This window comes from Oncorhynchus tshawytscha, unplaced genomic scaffold (genome assembly GCF_018296145.1).
Source record: "Oncorhynchus tshawytscha isolate Ot180627B unplaced genomic scaffold, Otsh_v2.0 Un_contig_13554_pilon_pilon, whole genome shotgun sequence".
Taxonomy (NCBI): domain Eukaryota; kingdom Metazoa; phylum Chordata; class Actinopteri; order Salmoniformes; family Salmonidae; genus Oncorhynchus; species Oncorhynchus tshawytscha.
The window spans coordinates 47,501-72,500 of record NW_024609118.1 but is presented as its reverse complement, the minus strand read 5'-3'; the positions used below and the strand labels follow the sequence as shown (position 1 = coordinate 72,500).

Sequence of the window (25,000 nt, the reverse complement as noted above, 5' to 3'; positions counted from 1 at the left end):
TGTCTGGGTCACTGGTGTCTGGGTCACTGGTGTCTGTTTCACTGGTGGCTGGGTCACTGGTGTCTGGGTCTGGGTCACTGGTGTCTGGGTCACTGGTGTCTGGGTCACTGGTGTCTAGGTCACTGGTGTCTGGGTCTGGGTCACTGGTGCCTGGGTCTGGGTCACTGGTGTCTGGGTCACTGTGTCTGGGTCACTGTGTCTGGGTCACTGGTGTCTGGGTCCCTGGGTCACTGGGTCTGGGTCACTGGGTCTGGGTCACTGGTGTCTGGGTCACTGGTGTCTGGGTCACTGGTGTCTGAGTCACTGGTGTCTGGGTCACTGGTGTCTGGGTCACTGGTGTCTGAGTCACTGGGTCACTGGTGTCTGGGTCACTGTTGTCTGGGTCACTGGGTCTGGGTCACTGGTGTCTGGGTCACTGTGTCTGGGTGTCTGGGTCACTGGGGGCTGGTGGTTTCTCCACAGTGTTAACGGAGGAAAGTTATATCATTGTGACCGACTGTCTCCTGTTCAACATGTTCCTGATTCTCTCTCTCTTTCCCAAGGCGTGTAATTGATTTCGGTCGTGTTCGAGCTCTGCCGCGCGGGAGAGACTTCGCTGTTTTGTCACGACGTCGTCCTCTTTCCAGAACATCTGTAAAGACGCTCCTTTAAGGAAGAGTCTCGTCTGATCATTCCATTAGGGCTGTTGAAGACCGTGTTCACAAGGCTCCCCTCTTCCCCTTCCTCCTCTAGCAGGGCACAGCATCCATTACAGATTGAACAGCCAGGTGCTGCCTTTGTCTGTCTTTCTGTCTAAAAGGCCTTTATAGACTGGGTCCATCTATACACAGTCCTCTCTTTGATTCGGTTATCAGCTTTCTGGGGGACAGAGTGATGTGTGTCTGGAGGACAGAGAGAGTGATGTGTGTCTGTTAGGAGGACAGAGAGAGTGATGTGTGTCTGGAGGACAGAGAGAGTGATGTGTGTCTGTTAGGAGGACAGAGAGAGTGATGTGTGCCTGGAGGACAGAGAGAGTAATGTGTGTCTGTTAGGAGGACAGAGAGAGTGATGTGTGTCTGTTAGGAGGACAGAGAGAGTGATGTGTGCCTGGAGGACAGAGAGAGTAATGTGTGTCTGTTAGAGGACAGAGAGTGATGTGTGTCTGTTAGGAGGACAGAGAGAGTGATGTGTGTCTGGGTTAGAGAGGATGTGTCTGGAGGACAGAGTGATGTGTGTCTGTTAGAGGACAGAGAGAGTGATGTGTGTCTGGAGGACAGAGAGAGTGATGTGTGTCTGGAGGACAGAGAGAGTGATGTGTGTCTGGAGGACAGAGAGTGATGTGTGTCTGTTAGGAGGACAGAGAGAGTGATGTGTGTCTGTTAGGAGGACAGAGAGAGTGATGTGTGTCTGGGGGACAGAGAGAGTGATGTGTGTCTGAAGGAGAGAGAGTGATGTGTGTCTGAAGGACAGAGAGTGATGTGTGTCTGGGGGACAGAGAGAGTGATGTGTGTCTGTTAGGAGGACAGGGAGAGTGATGTGTGTCTGTTAGGAGGACAGAGAGAGTGATGTGTGTCTAGGGGACAGAGATAGTGATGTGTGTCTGTTAGGAGGACAAGGAGAGTGATGTGTGTCTATTAGGAGGACAGAGAGGGTGATGTATGCCTGGAGGACAGAGAGAGTGATGTGTGTCTGTTAGGAGGACAGAGAGAGTTATGTGTGTCTGTTAGGAGGACAGAGAGAGTGATGTGTGTCTGTTAGGAGGACAGAGAGAGTGATGTGTGTCTGTTAGGAGGACAGAGAGAGTGATAGTGTGTCTGGGGGACAGAGAGAGTTATGTGTGTCTGGGGGACAGAGAGAGTGATGTGTGTCTGGAGGACAGAAAGAGTGATGTGTGTCTGGGGACAGAGAGTGATGTGTGTCTGGAGGACAGAGAGTGATGTGTGTCTGTTAGGAGGACAGAGAGAGTGATGTGTGTCTGTTAGGAGGACAGAGATAGTGATGTGTGTCTGTTAGGAGGACAGAGAGAGTGATGTGTGTCTGTTAGGAGGACAGAGAGAGTGATGTGTGTCTGGGGGACAGAGAGAGTGATGTGTGTCTGGGGGACAGAGAGAGTGATGTGTGTCTGTTAGGAGGACAGAGAGAGTGATGTGTGTCTGGAGGACAGAGAGAGTGATGTGTGTCTGTTAGGAGGACAGAGAGAGTGATGTGTGTCTGGAGGACAGAGAGAGTGATGTGTGTCTGGGGGACAGAGAGAGTGATGTGTGTCTGTTAGGAGGACAGAGAGAGTGATGTGTGTCTAGAGGACAGAGAGAGTGATGTGTGTCTAGAGGACAGAGAGAGTGATGTGTGTCTGGAGGACAGAGAGAGTGATGTGTGTCTGGGGGACAGAGAGAGTGATGTGTGTCTGAAGGAGAGAGAGTGATGTGTGTCTGAAGGACAGAGAGTGATGTGTGTCTGGAGGACAGAGAGAGTGATGTGTGTCTGAAGGAGAGAGAGTGATGTGTGTCTGAAGGACAGAGAGTGATGTGTGTCTGGGGGACAGAGAGAGTGATGTGTGTCTAGGGGACAGAGATAGTGATGTGTGTCTGTTAGGAGGACAGGGAGAGTGATGTGTGTCTGTTAGGAGGACAGAGAGAGTGATGTGTGTCTAGGGGACAGAGATAGTGATGTGTGTCTGAAGGACAGAGAGAGTGATGTGTGTCTGGGGGACAGAGAGAGTGATGTGTGTCTAGGGGACAGAGATAGTGATGTGTGTCTGTTAGGAGGACAGGAGAGTGATGTGTGTCTGTTAGGAGGACAGAGAGAGTGATGTGTGTCTGGGGACAGAGATAGTGATGTGTGTCTGTTAGAGGACAAGGAGTGATGTGTGTCTATTAGGAGGACAGAGAGGGTGATGTGTGCCTGGAGGACAGAGAGAGTGATGTGTGTCTGTTAGGAGGACAGAGAGAGTGATGTGTGTCTATTAGGAGGACAGAGAGAGTGATGTGTGTCTGTTAGGAGGACAGAGAGAGTGATGTGTGTCTGTTAGGAGGACAGGGAGAGTGATAGTGTGTCTGGGGGACAGAGAGAGTTATGTGTGTCTGGGGGACAGAGAGAGTGATGTGTGTCTGGAGGACAGAAAGAGTGATGTGTGTCTGGGGGACAGAGAGAGTGATGTGTGTCTGGAGGACAGAGAGTGATGTGTGTCTGTTAGGAGGACAGAGAGAGTGATGTGTGTCTGTTAGGAGGACAGAGAGAGTGATGTGTGTCTGGAGGACAGAGAGAGTGATGTGTGTCTGTTAGGAGGACAGAGAGAGTGATGTGTGTCTGGGGGACAGAGAGAGTGATGTGTGTCTGGGGGACAGAGAGAGTGATGTGTGTCTGTTAGGAGGACAGAGAGAGTGATGTGTGTCTGTTAGGAGGACAGAGAGAGTGATGTGTGTCTGTTAGGAGGACAGAGAGAGTGATGTGTGTCTGTTAGGAGGACAGAGAGAGTGATGTGTGTCTGGAGGACAGAGAGAGTGATGTGTGTCTGGGGGACAGAGAGAGTGATGTGTGTCTGTTAGGAGGACAGAGAGAGTGATGTGTGTCTAGAGGACAGAGAGAGTGATGTGTGTCTAGAGGACAGAGAGAGTGATGTGTGTCTGGAGGACAGAGAGAGTGATGTGTGTCTGGGGGACAGAGAGAGATGTGTGTCTGAAGGAGAGAGAGTGATGTGTGTCTGAAGGACAGAGAGAGTGATGTGTGTCTGGAGGACAGAGAGGATGTGTGTCTGAAGGAGAGAGAGTGATGTGTGTCTGAAGGACAGAGAGTGATGTGTGTCTGGGGGACAGAGAGAGTGATGTGTGTCTAGGGGACAGAGATAGTGATGTGTGTCTGTTAGGAGGACAGGGAGAGTGATGTGTGTCTGTTAGGAGGACAGAGAGAGTGATGTGTGTCTAGGGGACAGAGATAGTGATGTGTGTCTGTTAGGAGGACAAGGAGAGTGATGTGTGTCTATTAGGAGGACAGAGAGGGTGATGTGTGCCTGGAGGACAGAGAGAGTGATGTGTGTCTGTTAGGAGGACAGAGAGTGATGTGTGTCTATTAGGAGGACAGAGAGAGTGATGTGTGTCTGTTAGGAGGACAGAGAGAGTGATGTGTGTCTATTAGGAGGACAGAGAGAGTGATGTGTGTCTGTTAGGAGGACAGAGAGGGTGATGTGTGCCTGGAGGACAGAGAGAGTGATGTGTGTCTGTTAGGAGGACAGAGAGAGTGATGTGTGTCTATTAGGAGGACAGAGAGAGTGATGTGTGTCTGTTAGGAGGACAGAGAGAGTGATGTGTGTCTGTTAGGAGGACAGGGAGAGTGATAGTGTGTCTGGGGGACAGAGAGAGTTATGTGTGTCTGGGGGACAGAGAGAGTGATGTGTGTCTGTTAGGAGGACAGAGAGAGTGATGTGTGTCTGTTAGGAGGACAGAGAGAGTGATGTGTGTCTGGGGGACAGAGAGAGTGATGTGTGTCTGGGGGACAGAGAGAGTGATGTGTGTCTGTTAGGAGGACAGAGAGAGTGATGTGTGTCTGTTAGGAGGACAGAGAGAGTGATGTGTGTCTGTTAGGAGGACAGAGAGTGATGTGTGTCTGTTAGGAGGACAGAGAGAGTGATGTGTGTCTGGGGGACAGAGAGAGTGATGTGAGGACAGAGAGAGTGATGTGTGTCTGTTAGGAGGACAGAGAGAGTGATGTGTGTCTGTTAGGAGGACAGAGAGAGTGATGTGTGTCAGAGAGAGTTATGTGTGTCTGGGGGACAGAGAGAGTGATGTGTGTCTGGGGGACAGAGAGAGTGATGTGTGTCTGGGGGACAGAGAGAGTGATGTGTGTCTGGAGGACAGAGAGAGTGATGTGTGTCTGGGGGACAGAGAGAGTGATGTGTGTCTGGGGGACAGAGAGAGTGATGTGTGTCTGGGGACAGAGAGAGTGATGTGTGTCTGGAGGACAGAGAGAGTGATGTGTCTGGGGGACAGGGAGAGTGATGTGTGCCTGGAGGACAGAGAGAGTGATGTGTGTCTGGAGGACAGAGAGAGTGATGTGTGTCTATTAGGAGGACAGAGAGAGTGATGTGTGTCTATTAGGAGGACAGAGAGAGTGATGTGTGTCTGTTAGGAGGACAGAGAGAGTGATGTGTGTCTGTTAGGAGGACAGAGAGGGTGATGTGTGCCTGGAGGACAGAGAGAGTGATGTGTGTCTGTTAGGAGGACAGAGAGAGTGATGTGTGTCTATTAGGAGGACAGAGAGAGTGATGTGTGTCTGTTAGGAGGACAGAGAGAGTGATGTGTGTCTGTTAGGAGGACAGGAGCGTGATAGTGTGTCTGGGGGACAGAGAGAGTTATGTGTGTCTGGGGGACAGAGAGAGTGATGTGTGTCTGGAGGACAGAAAGAGTGATGTGTGTCTGGGGGACAGAGAGTGATGTGGTCTGTTAGGACAGAGAGAGTGATGTGTGTCTGGAGGACAGAGAGTGATGTGTGTCTGTTAGGAGGACAGAGAGAGTGATGTGTGTCTGTTAGGAGGACAGAGATAGTGATGTGTGTCTGTTAGGAGGACAGAGAGAGTGATGTGTGTCTGTTAGGAGGACAGAGAGAGTGATGTGTGTCTGGGGACAGAGAGAGTGATGTGTGTCTGGGGGACAGAGAGAGTGATGTGTGTCTGTTAGGAGGACAGAGAGAGTGATGTGTGTCTGTTAGGAGGACAGAGAGAGTGATGTGTGTCTGTTAGGAGGACAGAGAGAGTGATGTGTGTCTGGAGGACAGAGAGAGTGATGTGTGTCTGTTAGGAGGACAGAGAGAGTGATGTGTGTCTGTTAGGAGGACAGAGAGAGTGATGTGTGTCTGGGGGACAGAGAGAGTTATGTGTGTCTGGGGGACAGAGAGAGTGATGTGTGTCTGGGGGACAGAGAGAGTGATGTGTGTCTGGGGGACAGAGAGAGTGATGTGTGTCTGGAGGACAGAGAGAGTGATGTGTGTCTGGGGGACAGAGAGAGTGATGTGTGTCTGGGGGACAGAGAGAGTGATGTGTGTCTGGGGTAGGTTGTCTATGACCAGCACCTGTCTACTGTAGACTACCTCATAGACTTCTCTACAGCCAGTCTACTGTAGACTACCTCATAGACTTCTCTACATCCGGTCTACTGTAGACTACCTCATAGACTTCTCTACAGCTGGTCTACTGTAGACTACCTTCTTGGAGCTAAAGATGCTTTACTTCCTGTTAGAGAAAGGGGGAAGTCGTAAGAAATAAATGACTTCTCATATCTAATTCAGTGAGATGAAAACCTCAGCTTATTAGTGTCAGCCCAGAAGTTATCATTACTGATCAGATACTGGAACAAAGACTGTGTCCCAAAATGGAAGCCTATTCACTATATAGTGCACTTATTTTTGACCAGAACCCAATGGGCTTATTCAAAAGTAGTGCACTATATAGGGAAACAGGCTGTGATTTGGGACACGGGAATATGCTGTGCAGTTTTTAAAGGGGACAATGTTCTTTCCCCCACGAATAAAATGGTAATTTACCACGGAGCATTCATCTTGTAAGGGCTGGACAGAGTGTCTTTACCTTAATAGCTGCACAACAACATTAACTAAACTAGATTATTATTGCCAGCTAAAGTGGGTTAGTGTTTTGTGCCCTGGCCTCTACTGATCTCCAGTAAATCACTGATGTTCTGCACCAGATAGCCGTTACCTCTCTGACTGTCCTATTGGACTAGGGATGATAGTCTTTATTCCTCTCTCACTGTCGTCCTATTGGATTAGGGATGATAGCCGTTACCCCTCTCACTGTCCTATTGGATTAGGGATGATAGCCGTTACCCCTCTCACTGTCCTATTGGATTAGGGATGATAGCCGTTACCCCTCTCACTGTCCTATTGGACTAGGGATGATAGCCGTTACCCCTCTCACTGTCCTATTGGATTAGGGATGATAGTCTTTATCTCTCTCGCTGTCCTATTGGACTAGGGATGATAGTCTTTATCCATCTCACTGTCCTTTTGGACTAGGGACAATAGCCGTTACCCTTCTCACTGTCCTATTGGATTAGGGATGATAGCCGTTACCCCTCTCACTGTCCTATTGGATTAGGGATGATAGCCGTTATCCCTCTCACGGTCCTATTGGATCAGGGATGATAGCCGGTATCCCTCTCACTGTCCTATTGGATTAGGGATGATAGCCGTTACCCCTCTCACTAATCCTATTGGACTAGGGATGATCGCCGTTATCCCTCTCACTGTCCTATTGGATTAGGGATGATAGCCGTTATCCCTCTCACTAATCCTATTGGACTAGGGATGATAGCCGTTATCCCTCTCACTAATCCTATTGGACTAGGGATGATGGTCTTTGTCCCTGGTTAGAGGCAGGTAGCCTAGTTGTTAGAGGCAGGTATCCTGGTGGTTAGAGGCAGGTAGCCTAGTGGTTAGAGGCAGGTATCCTGATGGTTAGAGGCAGGTAGCCTAGTGGTTAGAGGCAGGTAGCCTAGTGGTTAGAGGCAGGTAGCCTAGTGGTTAGAGGCAGGTATCCTGGTGGTTAGAGGCAGGTAGCCTAGTGGTTAGAGGCAGGTATCCTGATGGTTAGAGGCAGGTAGCCTAGTGGTTAGAGGCAGGTAGCCTAGTGGTTAGAGCGTTGGACTTGTAACCGAAAGGTTGCATGATCTAATCCCTGAGCTGACAAGGTAAAAATCTGTCGTTCTGCCCACTGTTCCTACGCCGTCATTGTAAATAAGAATTTGTTCTTATTAACTGACTTTCCTAGTTAAATAACGGTTAAATAAAAAATATGTATAAATAGTGGACCAGAGCCTTCAAAAGTAGTGCCCTACTTATGACCAGAGCCTTCAAAAGTAGTGCCCTACTTATGACCAGAGCCTTCAAAAGTAGTGCCCTACTTATGACCAGAGCCTTCAAAAGTAGTGCCCTACTTATGACCAGAGCCTTCAAAAGTACTGCACTACTTATGACCAGAGCCTTCAAAAGTAGTGCACTACTTATGACCAGAGCCTTCAAAAGTAGTGCCCTACTTATGACCAGAGCCTTCAAAAGTAGTGCCCTACTTATAATCAGAGCCTTCAAAAGTAGTGCACTACTTATGACCAGAGCCTTCAAAAGTAGTGCACTACTTATGACCAGAGCCTTCAAAAGTAGTGCACTACTTATAACCAGAGCCTTCAAAAGTAGTGCACTACATATAACCAGAGCCTTCAAAAGTAGTGCACTACTTATAACCAGAGGTTAAAGTAGTGCACTACTTTTAACCAGAGCCTTCAAAAGTAGTGCACTACATAGGGGAAAGGGTGAAATGTGGAATGCGCTTGAGTGTGAAGAAGTGTGGACTTCATTCAGAATCCATATTATATTAAATTATAAAATAATGAACACTTAATGTAATATCAATCCTGGGCTCTCTCCACGAGTTGTTAGGGAACTATTCATCGGAAGCTAATTGAGATACATTGTGTTTGCAGTGGTTTTTAGTGTCTTCTCATGTTGCTGTTTGTATGTCAGTATCTCCCTGCCTCTGGGGGAGAAAAATCTATTATATTAAAGATATCATTGCATCCAATGAAGGCACTTTGCTTTCCTTCCTTCAGAACACATTGTAAACATTGCTGCTTAATTCAGCTGGTTATGATGTATTTGTATCTAATGTGGAAGGCATTAGGATATTCTCTTATTAAAAACTGAACACACACGTGAGAAAGCGCCATTTCTGGGAAATCGTCATTGGCTTTGATACTCTGATTGGTTAGAGACGAACCAAGGCAGTCTGATTAATGGACCAACAGAAAGGACTTCTGGGAAGGCAGTCTGACTGAATGGATCAGGAGAAAGGACTTCTGGGAAGGCAGTCTGACTGAATGGATCAGGAGAAAGGACTTCTGGGAAGGCAGTCTGACTGAATGGATCAGGAGAAAGGACTTCTGGGAAGGCAGTCTGACTGAATGGATCAGGAGAAAGGACTTCTGGGAAGGCAGTCTGACTGAATGGATCAGGAGAAAGGACTTCTGGGAAGGCAGTCTGACTGAATGGATCAGGAGAAAGGACTTCTGGGAAGGCAGTCTGACTGAATGGATCAGGAGAAAGGACTTCTGGGAAGGCAGTCTGACTGAATGGATCAGGAGAAAGGACTTCTGGGAAGGCAGTCTGACTGAATGGATCAGGAGAAAGGACTTCTGGGAAGGCAGTCTGACTGAATGGATCAACAGAAAGGACTTCTGGGAAGGCAGTCTGACTGAATGGATCCGGAGAAAGGACTTCTGGGAAGGCAGTCTGACTGAATGGATCAGGAGAAAGGACTTCTGGGAAGGCAGTCTGACTGAATGGATCAGGAGAAAGGACTTCTGGGAAGGCAGTCTGACTGAATGGATCAGGAGAAAGGACTTCTGGGAAGGCAGTCTGACTGAATGGATCAACAGACAGGACTTCTGGGAAGGCAGACTGACTGAATGGATCAGGAGAAAGGACTTCTGGGAAGGCAGTCTGACTGAATGGATCAGGAGAAAGGACTTCTAGGAAGGCAGACTGACTGAATGGATCAGGAGAAAGGACTTCTGGGAAGGCAGTCTGACTGAATGGATCAGGAGAAAGGACTTCTGGGAAGGCAGTCTGACTGAATGGATCAGGAGAAAGGACTTCTGGGAAGGCAGTCTGACTGAATGGATCAGGAGAAAGGACTTCTGGGAAGGCAGTCTGACTGAATGGATCAGGAGAAAGGACTTCTGGGAAGGCAGTCTGACTGAATGGATCAGGAGAAAGGACTTCTGGGAAGGCAGTCTGACTGAATGGATCAGGAGAAAGGACTTCTGGGAAGGCAGTCTGACTGAATGGATCAGGAGAAAGGACTTCTGGGAAGGCAGTCTGACTGAATGGATCAGGAGAAAGGACTTCTGGGAAGGCAGACTGACTGAATGGATCATCAGACAGGACTTCTGGGAAGGCAGTCTGACTGAATGGATCCGGAGAAAGGACTTCTGGGAAGGCAGACTGACTGAATGGATCCGGAGAAAGGACTTCTGGGAAGGCAGACTGACTGAATGGATCAGGAGAAAGGACTTCTGGGAAGGCAGACTGACTGAATGGACCAACAGAAAGGACTTCTGGGAAGGCAGTCTGACTGAATGGATCAACAGACAGGACTTCTGGGAAGGCAGACTGACTGAATGGATCATCAGAAAGGACTTCTGGGAAGGCAGACTGAATGTATCTAGCGATCGGTAGAGCAGGGGTATTAAATGAAGTACTTCATTCCTCCATCTTTCTCTGACTTGTGTTCCGTCTGTTCCTGTAAAGCTGCGATGTTTCTGTTTATCTCAGCGGCTTGGCTCAGCGGAAGTGTTCAGGCTTTCCAAAAGTTGTCTGAAGATATTTATCAAACTGTGTTCCAGCACTTTAAAATATAAGCTGTCACGTTCCTATCACTCCGAGTTCTCTCAGACGTACAGTGGGCTCTGTCCCAAACAGTACCGTATTCCCTATAGAGGGCACTCATTTTGAACAGGTTCCATAGTGCTCTAGTCAAAAGTAGTGCACTACATAGGGAATAGGGTGCCATTTGGGACACTGGAAAAGCTTCTGAGTTTACTGACTGGGACAAACAAACAAAGTTTCCTCATCTCATACATTTTCAGGTATGTTTTGTGCTCTTCAAACAGTGTGTTCATTTCTACACACTCCTGTGACCTAAGATGACTGCCTTGTCAGCTTCAGCACCGATTTAGCCTTGCCGTGTCCTTTACGTTCTTGGCTCATTGACTTTCATGGGTCGCGATCATGGTTGATTGATCTGGTTGATTGATCTGGTTGATTGATCTGGTTGATTGAAATGGTTGATTGATCTGGTTGATTGATCTGGTTGATTGATCTGGTTGATTGAAATGGTTGATTGATCTGGTTGATTGATCTGGTTGATTGAAATGGTTGATTGATCTGGTTGATTGATCTGGTTGATTGATCTGGTTGATTGAAATGGTTGATTGATCTGGTTGATTGAGGTTGATTGATCTGGTTGATGGTTGATTGATCTGGTTGATTGATCTGGATTGATTGGTTGAAATTGGTTGATTGATCTGATCTGGTTGATTGATCTGATTGATCTGATTGATCTGGTTGATTGAAATGGTTGATCTGGTTGATTGATCTGGTTGATTGATCTCTCTGTATGTTTTATCGTGTTGAACCTAAGTCTACATCGCTAACAAACAGACTTTGTATTCGTTTCCCCACCATGCATTTGGAGATATTTGGATTCCATTTATGGCCCCATAAACCCCTCTGCCGACAGCATGTTTAAATAATCTATGAATTTCATTCTAGATGCTGTTTGATTTTCTATTCTTCTTTTTATTGACTTCGTCATGACACTAGTTTCTTTGCCGACTGTGTTTTTCCATTTACCAAAAAACAGTAATGAATTATTGACTAGCCGAAGTACGAGAACCGTTTTCTGTTGTTGCTTCTTCGCCTCCTCTGTGATAGACTGTGATTTCCTTTCTCTGTCAGAATGGTGCATTCTGGGAGCTGAGTAATGAGCACCGTGACATTGAGAGGAACACACACACACCCCGATAGAATGGAGCGGCAGGTAGCCTAGCGATTAGAGCGTTGGGCCACTAACCGAAAGGTCGCTGGTTCGAATTCCCAATCCGACAAGGTGAAAAACCTGTCCGTGTCCTTTGAGCAAGGCACTTAACCCTAATTGTCTACAGGGGCTGACCCTGTAGGTAGACCGTCATGGTCAATAGGAATTTGTTCTTAACCGACTCGCCTAGTTAAGTAATGAATGTTTAAATGGCAGTGTGTGACAGAAGCTCTATCTGCAATAGACCAGTGATATCCTGGTTTTACTACAGTGTTTCTGATTCTATAGTCTAGAATATTCAAAAAGAAAATATGCCTATTTTCCCAACAGCAGTGAGTTTCCACCAAACTGAGTTTTTTTTTTTTAAATGACTGCCTGGTAAACATACACATTAGGTCCTAATCTATGGATTTCACATGACTGGGAATACAGATATGTATTTTGTTGGTCACCGATACCTTAAACAAAACGGGCCTCAGGATCTCGTCACGGTTGCTCTCTGCAATTCAAATTGCTGTTGATAAAACGCAATTGTGTCCGTTGTCCGTAGCTTGTGCCTGTTCACACCATAACCCCACCGCCACTTTGTTCACAACGTTGACATCAGCAAACCGCTCGCCCACACAACACCATACATGTGGTCTGTGGTTCTAAACCCAGTTGGACTTATTGCCTAATTCTCTAAAATGACATTGGAGGTGGCTTATGGTAGAGAAATGAACATTGCATTCTCTGGAAACAGCTCTGGTGGACATTCCTGCAGTCAGCATGCCAATCGCACACTCCCTCAAAACATGAGACATCTGTGGCATTGTGTTGTGTGACAAGACTGCACGTTTTAGAGTGGCCTTTTATTGTCCCCAGCACAAGGTGCACCTGTGTAATGATCAAAGGAAAATCTCACTAAAAGTAATGTAAGCAAAATTGTGCACAACATTAGAGAGAAATAAGGTTTTTGAGCGTATGGAGCATTTGTGGGATGTTTTATTTCAGCTCATGAAACATGGGACCAACACTTTACATGTTGATTTATAGTTTTAGTTCAGTGTAGTTTGCCCATCTTCAATGTTCCCTCTTATTTTTTGGGGGCACTGAGCAAATTTCTGGTCTTGTGAGCGGAAACTGGAGGCTGTGTCCTTACAGTTTTAGACAGTAGCCAATAGGCTGTGTCCTTACAGTTTTAGACAGTAGCCAATAGGCTGTGTCCTTACAGTTTTAGACAGTAGCCAATAGGATGTGTCCTTACAGTTTTAGACAGTAGCCAATAGGCTGTATCCTGACAGTTTTAGACAGTAGCCAATAGGCTGTACCCTGACAGTTTTAGACAGTAGCCAATAGGCTGTACCCTGACAGTTTTAGACAGTAGTCAATAGGCTGTATCCTGACAGTTTTAGACAGTAGCCAATAGGCTGTACCCTGACAGTTTTAGACAGTAGCCAATAGGCTGTGTCCTTACAGTTTTAGACAGTAGCCAATAGACAGTAGCCAATAGGCTGTGTCCTTACAGTTATAGACAGTAGCCAATAGGCTGTATCCTGACAGTTTTAGACAGTAACCAATAGGCTGAACCCTGACAGTTTTAGATAGTAGCCAATAGGCTGTACCCTGACAGTTTTAGACAGTAGCCAATAGGCTGAACCCTTACAGTTTTAGACAGTAGCCAATAGGCTGTGTCCTTACAGTTTTAGACAGTAGCCAATAGACAGTAGCCAATAGGCTGTGTCCTTACAGTTATAGACAGTAGCCAATAGGCTGTATCCTGACAGTTTTAGACAGTAACCAATAGGCTGAACCCTGACAGTTTTAGATAGTAGCCAATAGGCTGTACCCTGACAGTTTTAGATAGTAGCCAATAGGCTGTATCCTTACAGTTTTAGACAGTAGCCAATAGGATGTGTCCTCACAGTTTTAGACAGTAGCCAATAGACAGTAGCCAATAGGTTGTGTCCTTACAGTTTTAGACAGTAGCCAATAGGCTCTATCCTTACAGTTTTAGACAGTAGCCAATAGGCTGTATCCTGACAGTTTTAGACAGTAGCCAATAGGCTATATCCTTACAGTTTTAGACAGTAGCCAATAGGTTATTGTGGTTATTGGAGCATAATGTAGACAATCCCATAACATTTCCACATGGAAATAGCTGTTGATTCTTCAGTGCTATAGTCTACAGTAGTCTATATGTGGTGTTTAATGCAGGTCTACATTACATGAGACTATGATATAGTCTATATGTGGTGTTCAGGTCTATAGTAGTCTATATGTGATGTTTAATGCAGGTCTATAGTAGTCTATACCCCAGCCAATAGAATTCTACTCTGTTGTGCTCTGCCCACAACTAAATCACAGGCTCAATCTTGTAAAGTTAGATTTGTTTTGGTTTGTTGCATTGAAAAGGGACTGATATAATGTTTAATCGATCTATATAGTGCAAACTAATGGAGCAAACTCAGCGAAGTCCAATCTCTCGTCTCTCTGCGCCATGGCAATTCTTCTGCGCGGCAATTCATGTGCAAAAAGCATCAGCGTATGTGACATTAGGGAGAAAAACAAAGTTCAAAGCCTGTTGAGAGCCGAACAGGGTTCAAAGCCTGTTGAGAGCCGAACAGGGTTCAAAGCCTGTTGAGAGCCGAACAGGGTTCAAAGCCTGTTGAGAGCCGAACAGGGTTCAAAGCCTGTTGAGAGCCGAACAGGGTTCAAAGCCTGTTGAGAGCCGAACAGGGTTCAAAGCCTGTTGAGAGCCGAACAGGGTTCAAAGCCTGTTGAGAGCCGAACAGTGTTCAAAGCCTGTTGAGAGCCGAACAGGGTTCAAAGCCTGTTGAGAGCCGAACAGGGTTCAAAGCCTGTTGAGAGCCGAACAGGGTTCAAAGCCTGTTGAGAGCCGAACAGGGTTCAAAGCCTGTTGAGAGCCTGAACAGGGTTCAAAGCCTATTGAGCATATTGTTTCTCTGTTTTCACACCAGTTCAATGGTAAGCTCTCACTGTTTACTGACGTAGCAGAAGGATGAGACACTGTTTACAAAGCAGAAGGATGAGACACTGTTTACTGAGCCTGCAGAAGGATGAGACACTGTCTACTGACGTAGCAGAAGGATGAGACACTGTTTACTGACGTAGCAGAAGGATGAGACACTGTTTACTGACGTGACGTCAGAAGGATGAGACACTGTTTACTGACGTAGCAGAAGGATGAGACACTGTTTACTGACGTAGCAGAAGGATGAGACACTGTTTACTGACGTAGCAGAAGGATGAGACACTGTTTACTGACGTAGCAGAAGGATGAGACACTGTTTACTGACGTAGCAGAAGGAAAACATGAGACACTGTTTACTGACGTAGCAGAAGGATGAGACACTGTTTACTGACGTAGCAGAAGGATGAGACACTGTTTACTGACGAGCAGAAGGATGAGACACTGTTTACTGACGTAGCAGAAGGATGAGACACTGTTTACTGACGTAGCAGAAGGATGAGACACTGTTTACTGACGTAGCAGAAGGATGAGACACTGTTTACTGACGTAGCAGAAGGATGAGACACTGTTTACTGACGTAGCAGAAGGATGAGACACTGTTTACTGACGTAGAAGAAGGATGAGACACTGTTTACACTGTTTACTGACGTAGACAGAAGGATGAGACACTGTTTACTGACGTAGCAGAAGGATGAGACACTGTTTACTGACGTAGCAGAAGGATGAGACACTGTTACTGACGTAGCAGAAGGAAAACATGAGACACTGTTTACTGACGTAGCAGAAGGATGAGACACTGTTTACTGACGTAGCAGAAGGATGAGACACTGTTTACTGACGTAGCAGAAGGAAAACATGAGACACTGTTTACTGACGTAGCAGAAGGATGAGACACTGTTTACTGACGTAGCAGAAGGATGAGACACTGTTTACTGACGTAGGCGAAGGATGAGACACTGTTTACAGACGTAGCAGAAGGATGAGACACTGTTTACTGACGTAGCAGAAGGATGAGACACTGTTTACTGACGTAGCAGAAGGAAAACATGAGACACTGTTTACTGACGTAGCAGAAGGATGAGACACTGTTTACTGACGTAGCAGAAGGATCAGACACTGTTTACTGACGTAGCAGAAGGAAAACATGAGACACTGTTTACTGACGTAGCAGAAGGAAAACATGAGACACTGTTTACTGACGTAGCAGAAGGAAAACATGAGACACTGTTTACTGATGTAGCAGAAGGATGAGACACTGTTTACTGACGTAGCAGAAGGAAAACATGAGACACTGTTTACTGACGTAGCAGAAGGATGAGACACTGTTTACTGACGTAGCAGAAGGAAAACATGAGACACTGTTTACTGACGTAGCAGAAGGATGAGACACTGTTTACTGACGTAGCAGAAGGATGAGACACTGTTTACTGACGTAGCAGAAGGATGAGACACTGTTTACTGACGTAGCTGAAGGTTCAGACACTGTTTACTGACGTAGCAGAAGGATGAGACACTGTTTACTGACGTAGCAGAAGGATGAGACACTGTTTACTGACGTAGCAGAAGGATGAGACACTGTTTACTGACGTAGCAGAAGGATGAGACACTGTTTACTGACGTAGCAGAAGGATGAGACACTGTTTACTGACGTAGCAGAAGGATGAGACACTGTTTACTGACGTAGCAGAAGGAAAACATGAGACACTGTTTACTGACGTAGCAGAAGGATGAGACACTGTTTACTGACGTAGCAGAAGGATGAGACACTGTTTACTGACGTAGCAGAAGGAAAACATGAGACACTGTTTACTGACGTAGCAGAAGGAAAACATGAGACACTGTTTACTGACGTAGCAGAAGGATGAGACACTGTTTACTGACGTAGCAGAAGGATCAGACACTGTTTACTGACGTAGCAGAAGGATGAGACACTGTTTACTGACGTAGCAGAAGGATGAGACACTGTTTACTGACGTAGCGGAAGGAAGAGACACTGTTTACTGACGTAGCAGAAGGATGAGACAGAAGGATGAGACTGTTTACTGACGTAGCAGAAGGATGAGACACTGTTTACTGACGTAGCAGAAGGATGAGACACTGTTTACTGACGTAGCAGAAGGATGAGACACTGTTTACTGACGTAGCAGAAGGATGAGACACTGTTTACTGACGTAGCGGAAGGAAGAGACACTGTTTACTGACGTAGCAGAAGGATGAGACACTGTTTACTGACGTAGCAGAAGGATGAGACACTGTTTACTGACGTACACTGTTTACTGACGTAGCAGAAGGATCAGACACTGTTTACTGACGTAGCAGAAGGATGAGACACTGTTTACTGACGTAGCAGAAGGATGAGACACTGTCTAATGACGTAGCAGAAGGATGAGACACTGTTTACTGACGTACCTCAGAAGGATGAGACACTGTTTACTGACGTAGCAGAAGGATGAGACACTGTTTACTGACGTAGCAGAAGGATGAGACACTGTTTACTGACGTAGCAGAAGGATGAGACACTGTTTACTGACGTAGCAGAAGGATGAGACGCTGTTTACTGACGTAGCAGAAGGATGAGACACTGTTTACTGACGTAGCGGAAGGAAGAGACACTGTTTACTGACGTAGCAGAAGGATGAGACACTGTTTACTGACGTAGCAGAAGGATGAGACACTGTTTACTGACGTAGCAGAGGGATGAGACACTGTTTACTGACGTAGCAGAAGGATCAGACACTGTTTACTGACGTAGCAGAAGGATGAGACACTGTTTACTGACGTAGCAGAAGGATGAGACACTGTCTACTGACGTTTGAGGCACTGTTTACTGACGTAGCAGAAGGATGAGACACTGTTTACTGACGTAGCAGAAGGATGAGACACTGTTTACTGACGTAGCAGAAGGATGAGACACTGTTTACTGACGTGCAGAAGGATGAGACACTGTTTACTGACGTAGCAGAAGGATGAGACACTGTTTACTGACGTAGCAGAAGGATCAGACACTGTTTACTGACGTAGCAGAAGGATCAGACACTGTTTACTGACGTAGCAGAAGGATGAGACACTGTTTACTGACGTAGCAGAAGGATGAGACACTGTTTACTGACGTAGCAGAAGGATGAGACACTGTTTACTGACGTAGCAGAAGGATCAGACACTGTTTACTGACGTAGCAGAAGGATGAGACACTGTTTACTGACGTAGCAGAAGGATGAGACACTGTTTACTGACGTAGCAGAAGGATGAGACACTGTTTACCGACGTAGCAGAAGGATGAGACACTGTTTACTGACGTAGCAGAAGGATGAGACACTGTCTACTGACGTAGCAGAAGGATGAGACACTGTTTACTGACGTAGCAGAAGGATGAGACACTGTTTACTGACGTAGCAGAAGGATCAGACACTGTTTACTGACGTAGCAGAAGGATCAGACACTGTTTACTGACGTAGCAGAAGGATGAGACACTGTTTACTGACGTAGCAGAAGGATGAGACACTGTTTACTGACGTAGCAGAAGGATGAGACACTGTTTACTGACGTAGCAGAAGGATGAGACACTGTTTACTGACGTAGCAGAAGGATGAGACACTGTTTACTGTTTACTGACGTAGCGGAAGGATGAGACACTGTTTACTGACGTAGCGGAAGGAAGGAGAGACACTGTTTACTGACGTAGCAGAAGGATGAGACACTGTTTACTGACGTAGCAGAAGGATGAGACACTGTTTACTGACGTAGCGGAAGGATGAGACACTGTTTACTGACGTAGCAGAAGGATGAGACACTGTTTACTGACGTAGCAGAAGGATGAGACACTGTTTACTGACGTAGCAGAAGGATGAGACACTGTTTACTGACGTAGCAGAAGGATGAGACACTGTTTACTGACGTAGCAGAAGGATGAGACACTGTTTACTGACGTAGCAGAAGGATGAGACACTGTTTACTGAAGTAGCAGAAGGATGAGACACTGTTTACCGACGTAGCAGAAGGATGAGACACTGTTTACTGACGTAGCAGAAGGATGAGACACTGTTTACTGACGTAGCAGAAGGATGAGACACTGTTTACTGACGTAGCAGAAGGATGAGACACTGTTTACTGACGTAGCAGGAAACATGAGTTTTTTGATCAGACCAAGGACATAACCCCTGTTCTTGGCCGTTGTATCAGACAATACGTTCACTACCTCCCAGTAAGTCATGTGGTTTATACAATACACAAGATCCAACACCCATTCAACCCCATATCACACTGTCTGCAGTATTATGCCGCCCTGTTGGGCCAGTTCAGTGTGTGTGTGTGTGATCTGTGTAGGTCACTAGTCCAGTGTAGTGAAGCATGGCAGGGTGAAATTGAGCGAACCCTCACCCCACCCCCCGGAGCCCAGCGTGGCTTCGACTGTGCCACAAAGCATCTTCTGGTGGTCAAACAGTGGTGGTGTAAGACCCCCCACAACGTTCTCTCTGTTTTTCCCTTCTCAGAACAAGATGTTCATCTATAGGGGGAAGGAGTACGAGAGGAGAGAGGACTTTGAGGCCAGACTTCTCACCCAGTTCCCCAACGCGGACAAGATGAAGACGACCACGCCGCCCGGCGACGACATCAAGACCTCTTCCTCACAGTGTATCCTTACCACAGAGATAACAGTCAAGACAGCCAGAAGAGGACTGGCTACACACCAGAGCCTGGTTCCTCTCTAGGTTTCTTCCTAGGTTCCGGCCTTTCTAGGGAGTTTTTCCTAGCCTGGTTCCACTCTAGGTTTCTTCCTAGGTTCCGGCCTTTCTAGGGAGTTTTTCCTAGCCTGGTTCCTCTCTAGGTTTCTTCCTAGGTTCTGGCCTTTCTAGGGAGTTTTCCTAGCCACTGTTCTTCTGCCTCTGCATTGCTCTCTGTGGTTTTAGGCTGGGTTTCTGTATAGCACTGCTGGGGCGGCAGCGTAGCCTAGCGGTTAGAGCGTTGGACTAGCAACCGGAAGGTTGCGAGTTCAAACCCCCGAGCTGACAAGGTACAAATCTGTCGTTCTGCCCCTGAACAGGCAGTTAACAGGCACTGTTCCTAGTCATTGTAAATGAGAATGTGTTCTTAACTGACTTGCCTGGTTAAATAAAGGTTAAAAAATGTAAAAATAAATAAATAAATGTAAAATGGGCTTGATAAAATAAAATGTGATTGATTGAGTCAGACAGACATCAGGAACTATCCCTGACAGTGTATACTTATCACAGAGATGACAGTCAGTCGGTCAATCAATCAATCAATTATATTTATAAAGTCCTTTTCCCATACATCAGCAGTCTTCACAAAGTGCTTCACCTCCACCATCTACACACGTTAACCCCCAACACATTCAGCAGACTGGGAGGGTCTAAGCATGACTTTAGTTTGTATGGTAGAGAATCTCCTCCTTTACAGTTGTGTTCTGTTTTAGTTGAACTCATTATGACCAGTTCGTTTATATTCAACACTTCCATATTTCCTTTAACGGCTGGGATAAAAGGCATCCAGTGTTTCACCGTCAAGCCTGTTCTAGAACTCCCTTCAAAGTTCCAGAACAAACCCGTCTCTGAGCAGATCGTCAGGTATGTGTCTGTCTGTCTGTCTGTCTGTCTGTCTGTCTGTCTGTCTGTCTGTCTGTCTGTCTGTCTGTCTGTCTGTCTGTCTGTCTGTCTGTCTGTCTGTCTGTCTAAATGAGATGGAGTGTCAGGTACTGTATCTCCTGTCAGGTACTGTATCTCCTGTTATATTAGTCCTGAACTAAATGAGATGGAGACAGGTACTGTATCTCCTGTTATATTAGTCCTAAACTAAATGAGATGGAGACAGGTACTGTATCTCCTGTTATATTAGTCCTGAACTAAATGAGATGGAGACAGGTACTGTATCTCCTGTTATATTAGTCCTAAACTAAATGAGATGGAGACAGGTACTGTATCTCCTGTTATATTAGTCCTGAACTAAATGAGATGGAGTCAGGTACTGTATCTCCTGTTATATTAGTCCTAAACTAAATGAGATGGAGACAGGTACTGTATCTCCTGTTATATTAGTCCTGAACTAAATGAGATGGAGACAGGTACTGTATCTCCTGTTATATTAGTCCTAAACTAAATGAGATGGAGACAGGTACTGTATCTCCTGTTATATTAGTCCTAAACTAAATGAGATGGAGTCAGGTACTGTATCTCCTGTTATATGAGTCCTAAACTAAATGAGATGGAGACAGGTACTGTATCTCCTGTTATATTAGTCCTGAACTAAATGAGATGGAGTCAGGTACTGTATCTCCTGTTATATTAGTCCTGAACTAAATGAGATGGAGACAGGTACTGTATCTCCTGTTATATTAGTCCTAAACTAAATGAGATGGAGACAGGTACTGTATCTCCTGTTATATTAGTCCTAAACTAAATGAGATGGAGCCAGGTACTGTATCTCCTGTTATATTAGTCCTGAACTAAATGAGATGTAGTCAGGTACTGTATCTCCTGTTATATTAGTCCTAAACTAAATGAAAACACTCTAGCAGTAGGATAGAGGAGGACGCTGTAGTCCAGAACATTGTAGCAGTAGGATAGAGGAGGTCACTGGTACAGAACATTGTAGCATTAGGATAGAGGAGGACGCTGTAGTCCAGAACATTGTAGCAGTAGGATAGAGGAGGACACTGGTACAGAACATTGTAGGATGGAGGAGGACACTGGTACAGGACATTGTAGCAGTAGGATGGAGAGGACACTGGTACAGGACATTGTAGCAGTAGGATGGAGGAGGACACTGGTACAGAACACTGTAGGATGGAGGAGGACACTGGTACAGAACACTGTAGCAGTAGGATGGAGAGGACCCTGGTACAGAACATTGTAGCAGTAGGATAGAGGAGGACACTGGTACAGAACACTGTAGGATGGAGGAGGACACTGGTACAGAACACTGTAGCAGTAGGATGGAGAGGACACTGGTACAGAACACTGTAGCAGTAGGACAGATCCAGAGGACACTGGTATGGAACATTGTAGCAGTAGGATAGAGGAGGACACTGGTACAGGACATTGTAGCAGTAGGACAGATCCAGAGGACACTGGTATGGAACATTGTAGCAGTAGGATAGAGGAGGACACTGGTACAGAACATTGTAGCAGTAGGACAGACCCAGAGGACGCTGGTCCAGAACACTGTAGCAGTAGGACAGATCCAGAGAACACTGGTATGGAACATTGTAGCAGTAGGATAGAGGAGGACACTGGTACAGAACATTGTAGCAGTAGGACAGACCCAGAGGACACTGGTCCAGAACACTGTAGCAGTAGGACACAGGAGGACACTAGTCCAGAACAATGTAGCAGTAGGACAGACCCAGAGGACACTGGTCCAGAACACTGTAGCAGTAGGACAGAGGAGGACACTGGTCCAGAACACAGTAGCAGTAGGACAGACCCAGAGGACACTGGTCCAGAACACTGTAGCAGTAGGACAGACCCAGAGGACACTGGTCCAGAATACTGTAGCAGTAGGACAGACCCAGAGGACACTGGTCCAGAACACTGTAGCAGTAGGACACAGGAGGACACTAGTCCAGAACACTGTAGCAGTAGGACAGGCCCAGATTACACTGGTCCAGAACACTGTAGCAGTAGGACAGACCCAGATCACACTGGTCCAGAAGACTGTAGCAGTAGGACAGACCCAGAGGACACTGGTACAGAATACTGTAGAGTAGGACAGAGGAGGACACTGGTCCAGAACACAGTAGCAGTAGGACAGACCCAGAGGACACTGGTCCAGAACACTGTAGCAGTAGGACAGACCCAGAGGACACTAGTCCAGAACACTGTAGCAGTAGGACAGACCCAGAGGACACTGGTCCAGAACACTGTAGCAGTAGGACAGACCCAGAGGACACTAGTCCAGAACACTGTAGCAGTAGGACAGACCCAGAGGACACTGGTCCAGAACACTGTAGCAGTAGGACAGACCCAGAGGACACTGGTCCAGAACACTGTAGCAGTAGGTCAGACCCAGAGGACACTGGTCCTGAACACTGTAGCAGTAGGTCAGACCCAGAGGACACTGGTCCAGAACACTGTAGCAGTAGGACAGACCCAGAGGACACTGGTCCAGAACACTATAGCAGTAGGACAGACCCAGAGGACACTGGTCCAGAACACTGTAGCAGTAGGACAGACCCAGAGGACACTGGTCCAGAACACTGTAGCAGTAGGACAGACCCAGAGGACACTGGTCCAGAATACTGTAGCAGTAGGACAGACCCAGAGGACACTGGTCCAGAACACTGTAGCAGTAGGACAGACCCAGAGGACACTGGTCCAGAACACTGTAGCAGTAGGACAGACCCAGAGGACACTGGTCCAGAATACTGTAGCAGTAGGACAGACCCAGAGGACACTGGTCCAGAATACTGTAGCAGTAGGACAGACCCAGAGGACACTGGTCCAGAACACTGTAGCAGTAGGACAGACCCAGAGGACACTGGTCCAGAACACTGTAGCAGTAGGACAGACCCAGAGGACACTGGTCCAGAATACTGTAGCAGTAGGAACAGACCCAGAGGACACTGGTCCAGAACACTGTAGCAGTAGGACAGACCCAGAGGACACTGGTCCAGAACACTATAGCAGTAGGACAGACCCAGAGGACACTGGTCCAGAACACTGTAGCAGTAGGACAGACCCAGAGGACACTGGTCCAGAATACTGTAGCAGTAGGACAGACCCAGAGGACACTGGTCCAGAACACTGTAGCAGTAGGACAGACCCAGAGGACACTGGTCCAGAACACTGTAGCAGTAGGACAGACCCAGAGGACACTGGTCCAGAATACTGTAGCAGTAGGACAGACCCAGAGGACACTGGTCCAGAATACTGTAGCAGTAGGACAGACCCAGAGGACACTGGTCCAGAACACTGTAGCAGTAGGACAGACCCAGAGGACACTGGTCCAGAATACTGTAGCAGTAGGACAGACCCAGAGGACACTGGTCCAGAACACTGTAGCAGTAGGACAGACCCAGAGGACACTGGTCCAGAACACTGTAGCAGTAGGACAGACCCAGAGGACACTGGTCCAGAACACTGTAGCAGTAGGACAGACCCAGAGGACACTGGTCCAGAATACTGTAGCAGTAGAACAGACCCAGAGGACACTGGTCCAGAACACTGTAGCAGTAGAACAGACCCAGAGGACACTGGTCCAGAACACTATAGCAGTAGGACAGACCCAGAGGACACTGGTCCAGAACACTGTAGCAGTAGGACAGACCCAGAGGACACTGGTCCAGAATACTGTAGCAGTAGGACAGACCCAGAGGACACTGGTCCAGAATACTGTAGCAGTAGGACAGACCCAGAGGACACTGGTCCAGAACACTGTAGCAGTAGGACAGACCCAGAGGACACTGGTCCAGAACACTGTAGCAGTAGGACAGACCCAGAGGACACTGGTCCAGAACACTGTAGCAGTAGAACAGACCCAGAGGACACTGGTCCAGAACACTGTAGCAGTAGAACAGACCCAGAGGACACTGGTCCAGAACACTATAGCAGTAGGACAGACCCAGAGGACACTGGTCCAGAACACTGTAGCAGTAGGACAGACCCAGAGGACACTGGTCCAGAACACTGTAGCAGTAGGACAGACCCAGAGGACACTGGTCCAGAACACTGTAGCAGTAGGACAGACCCAGAGGACACTGGTCCAGAATACTGTAGCAGTAGGACAGACCCAGAGGACACTGGTCCAGAACACTGTAGCAGTAGGACAGACCCAGAGGACACTGGTCCAGAACACTGTAGCAGTAGGTCAGACCCAGAGGACACTGGTCCAGAACACTGTAGCAGTAGGACAGACCCAGAGGACACTGGTCCAGAACACTGTAGCAGTAGGTCAGACCCAGAGGACACTGGTCCAGAACACTATAGCAGTAGGACAGACCCAGAGGACACTGGTCCAGAACACTATAGCAGTAGGACAGACCCAGAGGACACTGGTACAGAACACTGTAGCAGTAGGACAGACCCAGAGGACACTGGTCCAGAATACTGAGCACTGGGACTGGAAGGTGAACACATCTAAATGTAAATGTGTTTGTAGATCAAACAGCGGTTGACCTTCATGTTTTTCCCTCTGTTATTAACTCACTCTGCCAGCTCCCTTCATCACAGCTGCTACAGCTGGACACACACACACACACACACACACACACACACACACACACACACACACACACACACACACACAGTTAGACACACACACACACACACACACACAGTTAGACACACACACACACACACACACACACACACACACAGTTAGACACACACACACACACACACACACACAGTTAGACACACACACACACACACACACACACACACAGTTAGACACACACACACACACACACACACACACACAGTTAGACACACACACAC

At 47.0% G+C, this 25,000-nt stretch overlaps 1 protein-coding gene across 1 annotated transcript in view; it reads left to right on the top strand.

Annotated features, from left to right (window-relative positions):
* The window catches only part of LOC121844298 (dedicator of cytokinesis protein 1-like), an 84,016-nt gene that overhangs the window by 37,613 nt on the left and 21,403 nt on the right, over window positions 1–25,000 (top strand). The window contains exons 9-10 of the mRNA XM_042314231.1: window positions 18,991–19,181; window positions 20,053–20,134. Of these exons, the coding sequence (XP_042170165.1) occupies window positions 18,991–19,181; window positions 20,053–20,134 (273 nt within the window). The remainder of the gene's footprint in view (window positions 1–18,990; window positions 19,182–20,052; window positions 20,135–25,000) is intronic.